Source organism: Phodopus roborovskii, unplaced genomic scaffold, assembly GCF_943737965.1.
Source record: "Phodopus roborovskii unplaced genomic scaffold, PHOROB, whole genome shotgun sequence".
In the NCBI taxonomy this organism is placed as follows: Eukaryota; Metazoa; Chordata; class Mammalia; order Rodentia; family Cricetidae; genus Phodopus; species Phodopus roborovskii.
The window spans coordinates 7627492-7645364 of NW_026126599.1; the positions used below are offsets into that span (position 1 = coordinate 7627492).

The 17873-nt window shown below is 42.9% G+C and overlaps 1 protein-coding gene across 3 annotated transcripts in view; it reads left to right on the forward strand.

Annotated features, from left to right (window-relative positions):
• Positions 1 to 17873, forward strand: part of Stard13 (StAR related lipid transfer domain containing 13) — a 370724-nt gene that overhangs the window by 201784 nt on the left and 151067 nt on the right. For 2 of the 3 annotated variants that reach the window (XM_051205446.1, XM_051205447.1), the window contains exon 1: positions 7612 to 7934. The exons of the other annotated variant lie outside the window; for it this stretch is intronic. In XM_051205446.1, the coding sequence (XP_051061403.1) occupies positions 7766 to 7934 (169 nt within the window). In that variant the 5' untranslated portion in view covers positions 7612 to 7765. Of the gene's footprint in view, positions 1 to 7611; positions 7935 to 17873 lie in introns of those variants that run through there. 3 annotated transcript variants of the gene reach the window in all.

A 17873-nucleotide genomic window follows, 5' to 3' on the forward strand; every position in this document is an offset into this window, starting at 1 on the left:
ATATGTCCCTGCATCTCAATAACTGGGATTATAAGGAGGTGTCACCATGCCTAGCTTTTTTGCACACATGCTGGATATTGAACTCACATGAGATTAATTCTCATCTTTTGTCCTGGGTTAGATTTTCATCCATTCATTAGTCATCATTCATTTGATTCATCCATTTGCCAGTGAATGTGCATATTTGAACAGCTTGTGTGTGCGTGTGCATTCTCATGTACACACATGTGTATGCATGTGTGTGCATTCTCATGCATGTGTGTGCATTATGTGCGTGCATTTGCATTCATTGTGTGCCTATATGTTTGTGCATTCACATGCATTGTGTGCATGTATGTGTGTATGCATTCACATGCATGTGTGTGCATGTGTGTATGTAGACGTCTATGCTTGTATATGGGCGTATATATAAATGATTTGTGGGCACCGGAGAGATCATAGCTTAAATAGCAGTTGAGTGGCAACACTCAAGTCTTTACAGGAGCAGAGCAGTATGGGCAAAAGTAGCATTGTTGAAGTGGTACCCTGGGAAGGCAAACTTTCCGTGTTAGGGAGATGAATGTGCAGGCAACTAGACACAGTGTTGTCAGTCCTCCGGGCAGGGCACACAGCCCCCTATGGGATGAAAGCAGTCATGCAGGAATGAATGTACATGGCAAGTATTTGGAAAGAGAAAGTAATAGACACTGTTTTCCCTTCCCTAAGTGTTAGACACTGGGATTTTGCTTAACTGTGTCAGGCACTCGGGGGCCCGAGCCCGAAAGGATGGTGTCTGCAATCTTTGGACCGATAGGTATCTTTATCTCTCTGCCTCCCATCACTGAGAGTGCTGGAATTTCCCTGAGGCTGAAGCCTTCCTCTAGTGTGAACTAGAGGTTCGTCTTCATCTTTTCATCATATGTGGAATGTAATTAGTCAGAATGTTTGAAAAGTGGAAATCCAAGGAGCATCACCCACGGCCATAATTACCTCAGAATATTTTCTTTATACTTTTCTACTATACATGTATAATTCTAAAGAAAAAAAATGTAACCATTGTGCATTGCACCCTACTTTGCCTCCTTAATGTTTTACTTGCAAAGCGTTGATTGATTAATGAAACGCCAAAACTAGGTCTCCTAATGTAATGTATACTGAGAACAAGCCTAGACCAAGGAGAGCATCTGAGACCCCCAAAGCCTGGAAATGAAAGTCTTTGAAATGTCTTCTAAATAGAAAATGTCTCTTGGAGATGTTCTGTCCTCGGCAGCAGTTTTTGGTCCTCATAAGCATTCTCCCCCAATTGATTAGTGATGAGTCATGCTGTTGGGGCAGGCTACGGAGAAGGCAGCCACGCCTGGTGATCCGTGCAGTGCTTGGTCTGTTTAAACAGGTCTGTGTCATGAGACTCAAGATGATTATGGTGACGCTCTGCGAGGTTGCTCAGAGGCCACTGTGAACTCTGATCGCCACCAAGCTCTGCTGATGTAAGCAATCTCAGGAAAAGTGCCATGAATATATGCATGTACATTTGCTAATAAGTAAACATTTCCCCAAAAGGCCATACAGAACCACTCAGTGGACAAGCCTGGAGGCATACAGTAAGCAGAATAAGCCTGATGTACAAAGACAAATGCTGCGTGATCTCACTTGCAGGTACAATCTGAAAGTGAGCTTATAGGACCAGAGAGTAGAACAGTGCTTGCTAGGGACATAGGAAGGGGGTTGGGTAGAATAGGAGACATTGGTCAGAGAGTGAGACTTCTCCATCACAAACTGGGTAAATTCTGGAGATTGATGAGCAGGGATGGCTATCGTGAATGATTACTGACTTAAATTTAGCCAAGAAAGCAGATTTTAAATGTCTCCCTCCACAGCAACCATGAGTACTGGTGAATATGTTAATATGACTGTGGCAATTAATACAATGTATGTTCATATATCAACCATTATACCAAATATGTTAAATATGTTTAGATTTAGATATTTTCTTCAAAGGCCAGAAATAACCTGTTTTCCCTAAGGCTAAGGAGTGAGGGGAGGACCTTCCACAGAGTCTCACATACCATCTGTCAAACACAAAGGGTTGTGCGGACTGGAATTCTGGAAAGTGTTCTCTCTCTCTCTCTCGCCATTTCTTCTTACCTAACCATCCACCAAATGCACACTGCCCTCTGCTCTTTGATATTTTCGTTTATTCCCAGAACAAACTAGATAAAAGTAAATCACTGGAGACAAGAATCATGAATGGAAACCACCTCAACAATTCCAAAAACTTTTAACATCTTATCATTGAGTTCAAAATTGTTGCTTGCAGAGAATACTCACTTAACAGCAGATATTAGGAGAATACACAAGCACTGCACAGCTTCCTATCAGCCATGAAACAGTTTGGGCCAACACACATAGCCTCCCACACAGCACTTAACAAATGGTGATTTTTTTTTTCCGTTTTCTCCTGCAAGTGGCTCACATGCAAGGACCATGACATTACTCTCACAACAACCCCAGTGATGCACAGGCAGGACTCTCAAAAAGAAATTGCAACAAGCAAAAATCTCCCATACTGTCACACTAGATTACAAGAGGGTAAACTGATGCTGTTAAGTGTGCATGCTGCAGTAAAACCACAATGCTTGGCTGTGTCTGGGGTTCTGAGCTTAGGGGAAGTGCCACATTTTCAAAGGGATGGTGGCAGATGGAAGTAAATAAAAAAGAAAGGAAACATCTCTGATAGCATCTGAAGGTCAGTCCCTTGAGAGAAGACATAGATTGGTCCTGCCACATTCCCCATGGCAGAATTAAGTCCCCTGGCCAGAAACTGTTCAGAAGAATAGCTTAGGGTTCTCTGTGAGAGACTATGGTCTGTATGGGAAGGCCACTGGCACAGAGGTAGGCACACACATCACAAATAGTGTTCACCCCACCAGAAGGCTCTGACATGCACCTGTAACCCACGGTTCATACGATTCCAAAAGCAGCCTTTTAAACCAGTCCTGCATTTCTTCTGCCTGCTGCTTGTATCTCAAACATTCCCCTGCTTGGCAGCCACACCTTGGCTCCCACCACACAGACGGCCTGTTGAGGAGGCTGGGGTGTGTATGAAGGGGCACAAGGAGCAGCAGACACATGAAAGCACTTCCTGGCTTCTGTCAAAGCACTCCTAGCATTCTACTCAGTGTGTGTGTGTGTGTGTGTGTGTGTGTGTGTGTGTGTGTGTGTGTGCTTGTGTGCACACATGCGCGCGCAGGATTCCATTGGGTTCCAGTCTGGGACCATCAATCAAAAGATGAAGATACTTTGAATATCCCAAGTTTAGAGATCAAACCTCAAAGTTTTGACTGTATCTGAAGTATTTGCCAGTGGCCTTGAAATAAGCAGGTGGCAGAGGGCAATGGCACGGTGACACACCAAAAGCAATCATTCCACCCCAGTCTAGTGTGTTGAACCAGTGAGTTTACTGCCATCCTCATAGGTCCATGGCTAAGAGGCTACAGCTGCATCACTAAGATGCCTGGCCCAGCTTGGGCGACTCAGGGTACTGTGTCTCTGGAGCTGCTGCACAGCCTGCAGGCAGCTCTGCCCATCCCAGTGGGAGGGTGTGCTCCCCCAGCGACTGCTGCTGAGATAACTTTATTGGACTTGGAGAATCTGTAACCTTCTGAATCTCCTGCGCCTTGTAAATTTAGTTCACTTCCGGAGTCTTTTGCACCTCGTCAGTTCCTTCTGCGAGGAAATGTTGCAGTTCAGTGGAAATGGCCACGTAATAGCTTCCTCATAGACTGGCCAGGTGGTATGGGCATAGTCACTGCTTTCCTTTGAGCTGAATCTGATTCTCAGCCATCGCTCCTAAAAGGTCCCATGTCCGCCACCAGGCAAGTGTTCTGGACTCTGACTTCTTGTTTTAGGTTACATAGACCTCAATCTCGGTGGGATTCGACCCATCCCATGCTTGGATTTCCAAGTACACATCCTGGGATTGCATACCGATAAGGAGGTCTAGGATGATTTTCAACATATTTTCCCAAAATTCTATTGCCTGATGCTCTCCAGCCTTGTTTGTTTGTTTGTTTGTGCAGGACTTTGCCTTTCCTGTTCCTAGTGAGTGATAATAGAAACAGTTAAAATGTCACAAGCTTGGAGACACACAATGGCTCTCCATGTACTTGATAGTGGCCCAGGGCCATTACTTCACCTCCATGGATCTGTACCTCCTTTTTCATAAAATATGGCACCTCACCAGTTGGTGAGGAGATTGGTTAAAAACAGGAACCGTAGGTGCCCGTGGCCTGGCATGCAGTAGGAGTCCAACATGGTTGGTCAGCTCTGTTGTCTCTGCATCTCTCCCCCCCCCCCCCGATCTGTTTTATGTGCATCTGCCTGTTCCATGTCTGGAACAGTGAGCAAAGATCATCCTTGATCAGCAGAGAGGAAAAGGTAAGTGAAAACTAAACACCAACACCACAGATTTCTCCCCATTTTTAAAGGAATCAGAATGGAAGAAGAAAGATACTCTTGTATTTGGCGTTCTCTCTCTCTTTCTCTCCCTTCCTCCCTCCCTCTCTCTCTCCTTCTCTTCCCCTTCCTTCCCTCCATCAGTCCTTACTTCTCCACTTACTTGCTCACCAGAGCAGGGTGGCAGTTGTCTCAAATGCGAGATGGATACACCCAGAGAAGTTGGTAGTAACTAGAAAGAACAGAACTGCCCATCACTGTTGGACTTTTCCCCACTAGGACTATGGGATAAAAGCAAACCATGAGCAAAGGCTTCATAGCAAGGCCAGTAAGTTACTACAAAACAAGTTCTCAATGATGTCACCTATCTGCTTTAATAAACTGCTTTAGAAATATAAATCTGCAGGGGCTGGAGAGATGGTTAAGAACACTGGCTGCTCTTCCAGAGGACCTGAGTTCAGTTCCCAGCACCCACATGGCAGCTCACAACTGTCTGTAACTCCAGTTCCAGGGAACCTGACACCTTCACACCAATGCACATAACATAAAGTTAAATAAATTTAAAAAAAAGAAATATAAACTGACAAGAACACGGTGGGCAGTTGGCTGGATTAACAGATACTGCCTGGACCCGTTAATATAAGAATTAGGGTTATTGCATATGGTATAGATACGGCCCTTATTCTTGGATGTTCTTGTCAAAAGCAAGGCTGGCGTTTGTGGCCTCAGGCTTTTTTTCTAAGTTGCATTTCTTTCTAGCAAAGATCTGCCCCTCCCCCAAATTTAGGTTTTCTTCTCTGTTGCCCATCTATACAATTGTTTTCATGTCCATGTGCTTACATGTCAAATCCGTACATAATTACAATCTTGACATTTTCAGAGAAAGGTAGCGTAGGCTCTTTCAACACACGTTCCTCGTTATTCAAACAAGGAGACAGGACAACGAGCCACATTTTTTTTTTTTTTTCAAGTAACTATATTGCTTCTGAGGAAGAATCCTTGCATGTATTTAAAAAAAAAAATGTAGCCAAGAAAGCAATGAACTGCAATCTTGGCACTTAGCTGTCCAGCCTTTAAGGGTTATTCACAACTATAAAACGACTACACCCTATTTCCTGCCTTTACTTAGCTTCTTGGAACACATACAGTATTCCTAAACATCGTGCCCTTCCTCCACCCTTTTCTACCCCCTCACTCACCTCAGTGAAAAGGTGATAATGGCCCTTATCTGGTTTGATGCGGTGGGTATTGGACTGTCAAGCCAAAAGCACATGTTCAAGGTACCTGACAGTAGCATCTCCCACAGCAGCCACTGCCAATGCTGTGAGCTTAACCAATGGCATCTGATACTGCGTTAGAGTTTAACCTTTCTTCTGCTCAGGCCCAGGCTGCTGATATAGCAAGCTTTACATACCTCTTACCTTCTACAAAGGATACAGGCTCTTTAGACCCCAATAAGAACACAAAGCCCCATGTTCTGATCCTTTTATACCAGATTTTCTCCTTTTACACCTGAGAGCTGTCTTGCCTCTTTGTTCATAGTCATCACATGTGGTTCATTCACTATTGCCATGGGAGTATGTTACAAAATTAGGCCAGCAAAGCTTTCCACAAGGGAAGGCACTAAATATTGATGAGCAGCGTGGAGCAATAATAACAGGAAGCAAGGTCTTAACTGGAGTCTTGTTAAACTTTTACATGGCTTATTTATTTGATGTGTGTGCCTGAGTGCATGTGTGTGCAGCACACAAGTGCAGTGCCCACAGACACCAAACGAGTATGCGGGACCCCTGGAACTGTGATGGTAAGAAATGGAGAATTGCCATGTGGGTGCTGGCAATCCAACCCTGGTCCTCAGAGGAGCAGCCCATCTCTCTAGCTCCCTGTTACACTGTTAACTGGAGGTTTCTAGCTAGAAGCTGGGCCGCTTTTTATTGAGAGACAGCCAAAAGTGAGAACAACCTGTCCATGTGCTTCTCAACCCAAAGATTTTTATTCATCAGCTCCAGGCTTCGAATTGGATGTGTTTTCTATGAGCTTTTTCTTTTTCTTTTTCTTTTTTCTTTTCTTTTGACATCAAACACTCCTAAAGAGAAAAACAAAATAAAAGGAGAGATTCCGACTACTCTCATGTCCTCACATATGGTCAAACTCAGTGACAGTGTCTATACCCATGCTCCCTGGTTCCCAGCCTGCAGGCCTATGGGTATAGAACTCTCCTGCAGAGAGCTCTCCCCAGTGTCCCAAGTCACAATTCCCAGACTCTGTTCTGTTGTTGTTTGGGAATTTTGTTTGTTTGTTTGTTTTGTTAAAGGCTATCTAGTGTCTCTGCCTGAGCCTGGCTTGCTACCCTCACTCCAGTCAGAAATAATATTGTTCCATTAGCATTGGGTTTGCCTTTCTCCCTCTTTTTTTTTTTTTTCCAAATCGAGACCCCTTCATGAGTGACCTTACTAATAACCTTTACAGGTATCCCTGTGGCTTGGCAGGTTGTCCATGGTCTTTGCAAGGATCCTTGCATCCTGTGTGGTGGTTCTTGGCAGCAGCTTCAATGTGACTCGCACTTTGCATTTGTTCCGTGGTGATTAAAAACCCCAGGAAGTGGACAAATTAAAGGAGCGTGGCTGGGTGCATAGTTAATAACCCTAAATAGGTTGTCTCTTTAGTTAGATCTTATCTGTAAGAGCCCTTGATGCTCCATGGCATGGTCGTCCAGGGGCGTCTTTATTCAGCTCTGGTGTCAACATAGGATTAAAAAGTTTGTTTTTTTTCTTTGGAAGCGTTTTGTTTGATTAATTCCGCTGTAATGAAGGCTGGCATCGTATACCCGTGCTTATCTGAAATGATTTATTTAAGACTTTTAACACAGCTACCCCCTCCTCCGCTTTTTACACCTAGTTGCGCTGATTTTAGGAACGCCAAAACGCTTTCTCTAACTTTCATGACCTGATAGGATTCCTATGCCGGGGCTTGTTAGGCCCCTCCGGGATTCTCTGCCTCTCACCTGTCTCAGCTCTGGGGTCTTTTTCAGCCCCAGGCACTTGCAATCCTCTATTTGCTTTAAGCACTGTGTGAAGGATCTGCGGTAGAGCCTCTCGGCCTGAGCTGGCGAACACGCCCAGTCCCCTCTCCTCGTTCTTTGATTGGCTCCCAAGGTCACATGAGAGATCCGGAGGGTTGGAATTCTGACTTGTGGCTTTTGGCACTCCTTTTTCTTTTTAAAAATCGCTGGGTCTGTGGCTCTCTCCTGGGAATCGGTGCCTTTAACTGAGGCTGGAGACAGCTGTGAACAGCCGGGGACAGCTGAGGTGGCAGTGGGAATTCTCCCACGATGTTCAGCCAGGTGCCCAGGACCCAGGCTGCAGGCTGCTACTATCTAAATCCCATGACACCTGAGAGCCAGGAGATGTACTTGCGATTTGATCAGACTGCCAGGCGCTCTCCCTACAGGATGAGCCGGATCCTAGCACGCCATCACCTAGTGACTAAAATTCAGCAAGGTGAGTTGCGGGAACGGCCAGGGTGCCGCTCATTTCTGTTGGCTCTATCTTGTGCTACTTAGAAAGTTATTGTTCGCACTGTACACCGCACGGATTCCTATGCCACGCTGCGTGGAACTCTTCCAGATAACTTCAGATTCCAGTTTTAAGCTCTGTGACAGCACTGAGCGCTGCATAACTCAAAAATATTTCACGAATTCCAAATCCTCCGTGTGTCAACAGAACAAACGAGAAAGGTTTACCCAGTGTGTGTTGTGTGTGTTGGATAGCTTTCCTGAAGGTAAACTCATACTCCAGTCACATTTTAAAAGTGGATACTTGTTTGTTTAATTAGGGAGAGACCAGAGAGCTAGGGACTAATGTCCACCCTGCCTGGAGTTTATAGGACATCTTCATTGAAGGGGGAACGGTGAGACTCGATGCTCAAGGTCCTTGGGCTGACAGTTTGAATTACATTCTTTTCCTGTCTGTGTCACTGATTTGTTGATACTGTTTTCTTGCTAAAGGATAAATGTGACTCTTCACCTCGTAACAGCCCATGACACACACTTAGGAACACTGGCTTCCCAAAGCAAAGGGGACAGTACTGATGACAGGCTGCGGAGTGACCCCTTTTTAATTCTCAAGGGGGGGGGCCTTGTACCCTGAACATTAATAAAACTCGTGTTCTGTTTTGTTTGACGGTTTAAAGCTTTAAACATGTTCTGTTTGGGTCAGAGCCAAAGAATGTAAAGGAAGCTCCCGAACCGGTGACCCATTAAGAGACAGACAGGTCCAGATCCACAGTCAGTAAATCGTCACCTACCCACTGGCTACAAACCTAAGTAAACCATTCCGTTGACCCTACCAGGAATTTCAAGAGCTGTTATGAAAATAAGAGTTCCCATTTAGATACATGTCTTTAAGATTATATTGAAATTTAGAGGGGAAGCTAAGATCTGTAATCTTAAAAGATCTCACTGTAACATCTCCAAGAGGAACAATACGTATTCCAGTGGGCGACATCTAATGAGATTGTTTCCTTGGGAATGGGCATTTGTTTGTGAAGGTTCAGGAACTGGCTATGTGTGAAGGATACTGGTGCTGCATACCATTCTGATTGCAGGAAGGATATTAAGTCACTCCATGAACCCTGTGTGCAAGTCTCACATGAATAGAAACAAAAGTATTCCCTGTGGCTTGATTTAAAAATATATTCAGCTGAGAATAAGAACCAACTCCATGTTCGAATTAGAAACTTCTTACTGTGGGGGCTGTAATATATATATATATATATATATATATATATATATATATATGAGATATATATATATCATCTGTTAGACACTGGGACGTAGCAAGCAATGGGAACCCGTCATCTGTAGGTTGTGCTCATCATACATATAAAGAGTTTATCATATTAGAAATAGCCTATCTTTCCAGTCCTCTTCATGTGTATTGCTGGTCATTGGTTTATGTTCTTTTGGGATGATGGTTGTTTTTCATGAGTTACCATTGAAAGTGGGTCATTCTTACAAAAGAGCGCTATATTCTGTGTTTTATTTTGAATAATTAGTAAATTTGAGGAGTCTCCTTGTTTTATATGCAGTAATGGAATGATTGCAGTGACAGGAAACAGGAAATAATTCCTACCCTTTAGTGATTCAGAAGTCATAACAAGTTAATATCATACAATGTTCAGTGAGCAGATACAAAGTGATTTTTTTAAAAATAAGATTTACTATATTGATAGGTTGGTGTCTTCTCACAGCACAGGCTATTAATGGAGCATTGGCAACATATTAGGGTGTGGGAACTATGAATGCTAACTTATTTTTCTCTCAAAAATAGTTGGATGCCATTTTAGATCCGTTGTAAAGATGAGAAAACAGAGGCATATGGTGTTTAAAGTCATATGGTAGGGCTGGCGTTTGAAAACAAATCTGAGAGTCATGAGAGTCATGCTCTTCAATGAGCTACTCTGTCTGTGTGTGTGTGTGTGTGTGTGTGTGTGTGTGTGTGCGCGCGCGCGCGCGTGCGCGTGCGTTCATGCGTGCGAGTGGATAGATAGATAGATAGATAGATAGATAGAAAGAATAGAAAGAAAGTATACTGGACCTATGGTTGGGTTTTGGGTTCTGTCGTACATTAAAGATCTTGTAACTAGAGACAGCAAACAGCCTATTACAGAATCCCAGTTGGCTACTCACTGTGTGATTTCCAGTTATATTTTATTTCTGGAGTAAGAGCACCTTACTATGAGTTTGGGTCTGTTTGGGTAGTTGATACCCAGAAGTACAGAATACCAAGTTATGTCACTAACAACCTTCAATCACTCCATTAAGGTAGAGTGCATATAAAATTAATGCAAGTATTCTATTTGTATATCAACATCTTAGAATGATGGCCACGGCAACAAAAATGTCAGCATCCTGCTTTAGGTGTTTCAGGGAAACTTTGCATGTATTAATATCATTTGTGGCCCCGTGATTATGATTTCTTGTGGCTGGGGGGTGGTACAGAGAGGAGCAAGTTGCTCTCCGATGACCTCATTCTAGTGAGCTAATCATTGAATGGCATGGACATGATTCAACAACAGATATACTCATGGGGAGGGAAAACAAGGGAGAGAAATAATGGAACCCTTTGATGATGCCTGAGACCAGAACTGTTACCCAAACCCAAAATGAATCAAGGCTTGCTTGTCTTAGGGCATACTCCAAAACATGCACACATCGGTTCTCTAGGCTCTTATACAACTGCTCTTTAGATAGTTCCAGCTAAAAAGAGAGAGGTTTCAAAGGGAGTGTCAGAGGGCAGAGTGAGAGTCTGCCAGAAGTCACGGTGCTCTAATCCATGCCCTTTCCAACCCGTCCTTGCTTGGATCAGTCTGGAAATTGTTGTGGCAGAAATAGAAAGGACAACGGTCCTCACTAGGGCCTCACTAACTGCTGCCTCACTAGGAGGCAGTGTGGAAAGAGAACAGAGGATGTGCGTGTGAGGGTAGAGTTAGGCCATGGCCAGAATGAACTCGGCTTGTTTTCCAGTTTTATTATAGTAAAATATGTACAACCTCAATTTACCAGAGCAGCCATTTCTAAGTGTATTGGATGGTCATTATCATACTGTTTGTGGCCACTGTTATTGTCTACTTCCACTGCTCTTTATGTCTTGCTGGAACAGGAATTCTGACGAGCTTCTCTTCCTCCCATGCTATGGCCACTGTCTTACTTTTATCTGAATTACAGTGTTTCCACAAGATTTGTTTCCCTGGGAATGCTGGGTAGTATTCCACTATATGTCATTACCATATTTCCTTTTTATAAATGCTGTTACCATGATCAGTGTGCTAGAGAAGTGGCTTTACAATGTCATTATTTTAGGACATTGACAAACCATCATGTTTATACACACACACACACACACACACACACACACACAAACACACATACACACTACTTGCAAAAGCCAAATCAAAGCATATCCATACATATGGTTATTTTGTGAAGAAATCTATCATGCTTTTTTATTTGAAATTCTCAAAAACCTTCAAGATATGACCCCGATTTAAGTAAAATCTATTGACAAAAGAAAAAAAGAGGCAGGGATCCAGGCTTTGGTTCGACGCTGCCCGTCTTTATGGCGGCAGTTTCCAGGACCTCGCTGGGCCTTTGCTTCTGAGTGAGCAATGTGGACAGACTATATCTTGTTCTAGAATCCTCTGTAGTCATGTCAGTAATTCTTCAACTGCAGGTACAGAAAGCTGGGGGACTTAAAGACAACCTAAGAGCTGTAAATGGGACACAGCATCTCTGCCCTCTGTTGTCAACCAATGGCTTCTACTTTTCCTGTTTTCTGAAGAAATCAGTGAAGCAAATTCAGGTTTTTGTTTTGCCCTTGCTACTAATTTCTCATGTGATTTCATGGATGTACAACTCCTGAAACTTCCACATACAGCAAGAGCTTGGATTAGGCCCTCTGTAAAGGTCCCTTCGTGTCTAAGTTGGAGAATTCGGTATCCCCAGAACCACATGAGCAAAGGATGTTTCTTACTCCAGTTTTTCTTATTGTGTGGCTCTCCATCTCCCTGCTTATGTCTGGCCCATGTGTGTTTGTCAATTGTAACCCAAGACCGTAAGGATATACAGTCTGTGGTCTACTTAAATGCTGTAATTACTATAATTACAGAGGAACTTTTTTTCCTCAGGGGTCCTGGCCTTAATGTGACATTGTTGTCATGTCCAGCTGATACCAGGGTGTGAGGAGCAGAGAATGTCTGTGTGTGCCCTTGTGTTCACCACAAGATTTTGGTGCATGATAAGTAGAGAATTCAAAAAATCTCACTGCTAGGGAAAGTATCGGAAGTTGGGCTTTCGTCTTTTCCTTGACGTCTAATCTAAGATGATCTCTAAACAGACATAACAGACTGAGTTGAACTTAGCTAAAGTGGCACATAGTTCAGTCCCCAGCTAATTCAAGCGGGTGTGAGTGGCATATTTTCTCTCCCTCATTACTTTGTCAAATGGCATCTTGGGAATTTGCCCAACCTAAGTGGTGAGCATTGCCTGTTCTTGGTGGGTGAGGACCCCCTCCCAACAACAACTGGATAGTGTCAGCCTAAATTAAACGATCATTTGTTCCTCTGAAATATTTGGTCCTTTCTTACCCAACTTCTCTCTGAATAACAGGGTGAGTGTGATGCAAAGGGAAAAAAAGGGAGAGAGAGAACCGGCTGGAGATATGCCCATCGCCATTGCCCATTCACATTGCTCAAGCTTCTTGAAAAGGGGTGTGGCGATTGGCATAAGTCACATTTTCTAAATCAGAGCCTGTTTCTCTTGAGGGTGGGTGACCGGAGGGCATGTCCAGAAAGGGTACTATTTAACCAGAATGACAGGAAAATAGGCTGGTGGCTTAAGCCAAACAACTTCAGGTAAGTGTTTAAAACCTTGCTACCTAGTAGAAAGAGAAACGGGGTTATCAAGTGTGCCCCAGAAAGAAATTAGGCTGCTGCTCTGATTTGTTCTGATTCTACAAACACAGCCCACGTTCAAGCAGCTCTCAAATCTGACTCCTGAAGCAGTACTTGAAGGAAGAGGGAATCCCATTTTCTCATCTGCACCCCCCCCCATCAACTGAACTTTAATTCTTAGTAAAATTTATGACTGGTGTGATTGCCCCGAAAAGTGAGAGCTCTCCTTTTCCTGGGTAACTTAATTATGGGCAAGATGGAAACATGGATCACTCTCCCATCTCAGCTCCATGCTGGGAGCCCCAGCAAACATCAGTTGATGATTCAAAACAACTGAGCTCACAAGGAGCAAATGGCAAGTGAACCTCAGTAAATCTCTCTTAAAAGGGGGAATATGTAGGTAGGGACTCAACAGGGAAATGTCATTAACCAGGATGTATTCTGACTCTGCACTTGGTTATGAGAATATGACAAAGAATATACAGGAAGACAGAGCCAATCATGAATCACACACCAGATATTTGGGTAAAAAAAAAAAAAAAAGATCATTTAAAAATCATTTGCCATTTGCCTGGGGGCAGTTGGAACATGAGTTGGGTGGGGGAAGGGGCCATATGTTAGTTTGGGATAGCCTGTAAGAGAATATACAACTCAATAGGCTCATAAGAGAAAAATAAGTCTTACAGAAAAAAAAAAAAACTGCTGATTATTTGTAAGATAAAAATCAAGAAGAATTATTACACAAGAGTATAATATACACAAGGCCTCAAATAGCTATTAAAGTGGGCCACAAATTGGACTTCAGCTTTCCAGTGTCTAAGAAAGGAACAGAGAAGAAAATGCAACCAAGGTATGCTGTACCAGGTCCAAAATGTAAAAACACGCAACATGGCTTTTCGTGGGACCTGACATTTGGAAGAATTTCCTCCAAAAACTTTATCTGAGAGTAACTTCCCGCACCAACTCATAAGAAGCTGTGGTTGATGCTGTGTCCAGCCACTGCAATGGTGACTCCAATAGTATCATTTATTTCCTGTAAATTTTCATTTTGGATTATTTTATTTGTGTGTGTGTGTGTGTGTTTGTGTGTTGACTGTATGTATGTGTGTGTACCACATGCAGTGCCTGGTGGAGGTCAGGAGATGTCACTAGATTCCCCTGGACTGTAGTTTTGGTCTGTTATGAGCAGCCATGTAGGTGCTGGGAACTGAGCCCAAATCCTCTGCAAGAGTAACAAGTGCTCTTAACCACTGAGCCATCTCTCCAGCCTCATCAGTTTTTTCTTGTGCCAGGCAGTGGACTCAGGGCTACCACAACAAGTGCAACTTGGTAGAAGTATCTGGGAGAGGGGTGAATGGACAAGAAAGGGCTTAGGCACAGTTTTCTGACTTAATTTAAGAAGAGCATGGAGGTCACGTAGGAGCTGGGCTCCCAGGTCTGGGCTCTAGGACAGGATGCCCTTAGATGGGTGTTCCAGCAGGAACTATTTCTGTAGTTAAATGATTTGGGAAACAGTGTATCTTTTTTCTTTTCTTAAAGATACACACACCAAGAAGGCTTAGAGAAACTGCTACAAAAGCAGTTTGTTTAAATTTCCATTCTTTGTTAGGAAAAGACCAGGTACCAAGGCTGGCAGGGACTGGTTGGAAAACAGTTTGAGGACAGTGTGTGGCCTGCAGTCCACTTAGATAACTCTCCTCATATTTCTGCCATGGACCCAGCAGTACCTAGTTAGAAGTTTTTGTTTTTGTTTGGCTTTTTTTTTTTTTTGGAAGGGTGATATTGCATATATTTTGCTTTCAAAACAACCAGTTCTATATCTTTCAATTTTTGTTCCTTAAATATTTTTTCATAGAATATTTTGATCATATGCTTTGCCTTCCTTAAATTCCTCTTAGATTCTCCTCCACCTATCACTACCCATCCTACTTCATTGTCTCTCTTTAAAACAAACAAGCAAACAAACAAACAAAATAAGTGGGGAGGGGGGAGTCAGAACAGACAAACTAAAAAAGAGAAAGAAAATAAAATAAAATTCAACTGGATAGAAGCAAGCTAACCATCTATTATTATTATTATTATTATTATTATTATTATTATTATTATTATTATTATTAAAACAATGAAATGAAAATTCTATTCTGAGTAGACAGCCCCTGCCCATATGTTGAACAGAAAGTTGAAAGTGTATTTGGGCAGTTATTAATGACCACAACAGCATAACCAGTCTCAGAGAAGTCCAAACCTAAGCACCCATGATCTGGAAGTGGGAAAAGGCTGCTCTCTGGCTTTGGGTTGGTCTGACCCGAGATCTAACTGAAGTCTTGGTTCAGTTCCGAGGGGGTCTGGCATTTCTGTAGCCAACTGAAGACGTTCTAAGATTGCCTGCAAGCGACATCCTCACTTACTTTGGGGAGGCAGTGGGTGGCCCTTCAGCATCATTAAACTCTCCCTGGCTCTAGATGATGGCTCACTGAAACCCCCACCCTAATGGATGGCACCTGTTACTTTCTCACTTCATGGTCACATCCTCTCTTTGGTTGCAATGAATGGATGCTGTTGGGCCCTTCACGGCACGGTCACAAGGCCATGTGTGTAACTGAGAAGAAATCATTCTCACTACGCAGAAGAAAGTGAATAGGGTGGAATATAGGCAATTTTGATTAGTAAAATCTGTAGAACTGAGTTTTTTTTTAAGCAACTTGTATATTCCCAGGAAGATTACGGATACATTCTTAGGATATTTTCCTCTGCTGGCAAAGACGTAGCATTTTGAACATTTGCATGATCTATCAAAACTCAACAAAGGAACCCAAGAAGGGGCTTCCTAACTAGCCTTGGTGCTCATTTATAAAGTCTGTCAGACCACAGCAGCCACTACAGAGTAAGAGCATCTAGGGCAGGACACATCTGCGATTGAAGAGAAATAAATCTCCCACCCCCCAGTGTAGCATCTAAAGGAATTCAACTAAGAACTTGGGGTGAAAAATGGCTTTGAAGGTACAGAATATGCTATTTCTGTTAGATGAAGGGAATCAATGGGAATAAATCCAAAATATCTGGCCATCCAGAACAAGAATTCCTTGTAAAGTATAGGAATACGTGTGAAAGATTCTCACAGGCAGAGCTGACTAAAATAGAAGTGATTTGTGTTGCTGCTCTGCCTGTCAAATAGTGTGATGAACACTGGAGTGAAAACGTGTAGAGACGGATTACCCATCCAGTCACCATGGACTTGACTCCTGTCAGTATTGTGAGAGCGCACTCCAACTTTCCCGTTTCGGGTGAATTTTGAAAAGCTACACAGATGGATAGTAAGAGCCTTTGATTCAGTGTTCGGTTTCTGTAAGTGGACAGTTGTCCTTCACCTACATTTGACCCTCAAAATAACACGCCAGGGAAAGCGTCACATTCTCTGCATAGAAAGTGTTACTATCGTGAAATTATTTATAGTATTTTAAGTTCTGTAAGATTCAAGAAAGAATGACAAGCCTACCAGCAGTTTTCTAATATAACCTATCTAAATAAAACTGTCATTCTTTTTTAATTTTATTTATTTATTTATTTATTTTATGTATATGGGTGTGGTGCCTGCATGCATGTGTTTGTACTATGTGTGTGCTGTGCCAATAGAGGCCGGAAGACTGCTTTGGATCACCCTGGGGTTGTGAGCCACCATGTGGGGCTGGGAAAGAGAACCCACATCTTCCAAGTGCAGCCAGTGCTCTTAACCACTGAACAGTCTCTAGCTCCAAAACTGGAGTTCTTAAGAGACAAATTTAAGAAACCCACCCAACACACTTCGAGAGACAAAAAATATTTCCTATTAAACACGCTTCTCAAAATAGACAATGAAACCCATTCCAGAGTCCCTACAAATGGGACTTTTGTAAACTGTGAGTTGTGATTGTCCTATTTGTGGTCATCAAACTGCCTCCATCTTTAGCACTCACGTCCTGGGTCAGAGGGACTGTGAATCTCCTTCCCCACAAACTCATTCACCTGTCGTGCGTCTAGGTCTGCAGCCTGTAGCAGACAAAGCCGCGTTTTCATGGCTGGCTTCCTAGAAGTAAAAGAATGCTGAGGAAAACCTTGGTAAGGGAGCAGGGGAGTCAGCCATACAGGCCATCCTGAAGATGCCTGTGAAGGCTTTGCTCTTCCAGGAGCTCCTCTATTGCTCTCCCATCCATTCAGTGTAACCCCCCAAACTTTCAGAGTCTATAGTTTAGAACCTCTAGAGGCTAACTCTTTCATCCTACCCATTCCCAGCAGAGTGGCCTTGATGAGTTTCTTAAGAGTTGGGGTGGAGTGAAGCTGGTGGCTGCAGCTGAGTTATTAAGAGGATTGAATGAAGAAATACAATTAATCACAGAGCATAGTGCCTGATGAATCTAGATGTTTGATATAAGAAAAATAGATATGAAGTCTCGGTGTACGTAAGAACCGTCAAGTTATAGTTAAAGAATGTGCCATGTTTACTATGGCAGTCATATATGATGCCATATTTTTGTGTGTCCTTAAAAGTCTGTCCCTAATTTTGAGTTATAAAATAAGAATTCTGTAATCTTTTATTTCTTTTCTTTTATACTATAAGGAAAACTATTACCCCTTCCAATTGTAGTTTTCTTTGATTAGTAGAAATTCTCCTCATTGCTCTGAACTGTCCAGAAATGATTAGTGCAGGTCAAGTTTCCTCCTGTAGGCTACAACAAAGTTCATGGGTCTCCCCTCCTGAGTAGTAACAGAGGCATTACTTGATAGGAAGTATCCCTGACTCCTGACATCACACATGACAAATTCTAAGCCTGGGAGAGGACTAGAAGCTTCAGGAATGGTGTTGTGACAGAGTGAAGGACTGGGGGGGGGGTAAGCAGTGGAAGGAGAGAAGTCAGATCAAGGCCCGGGAGAAGATTCATTCACCAGTATCAGGGAGATGTTGTGTATGGGACATCTGGGTGTAAATTGCAACATTCTTTAATAAAAACTTT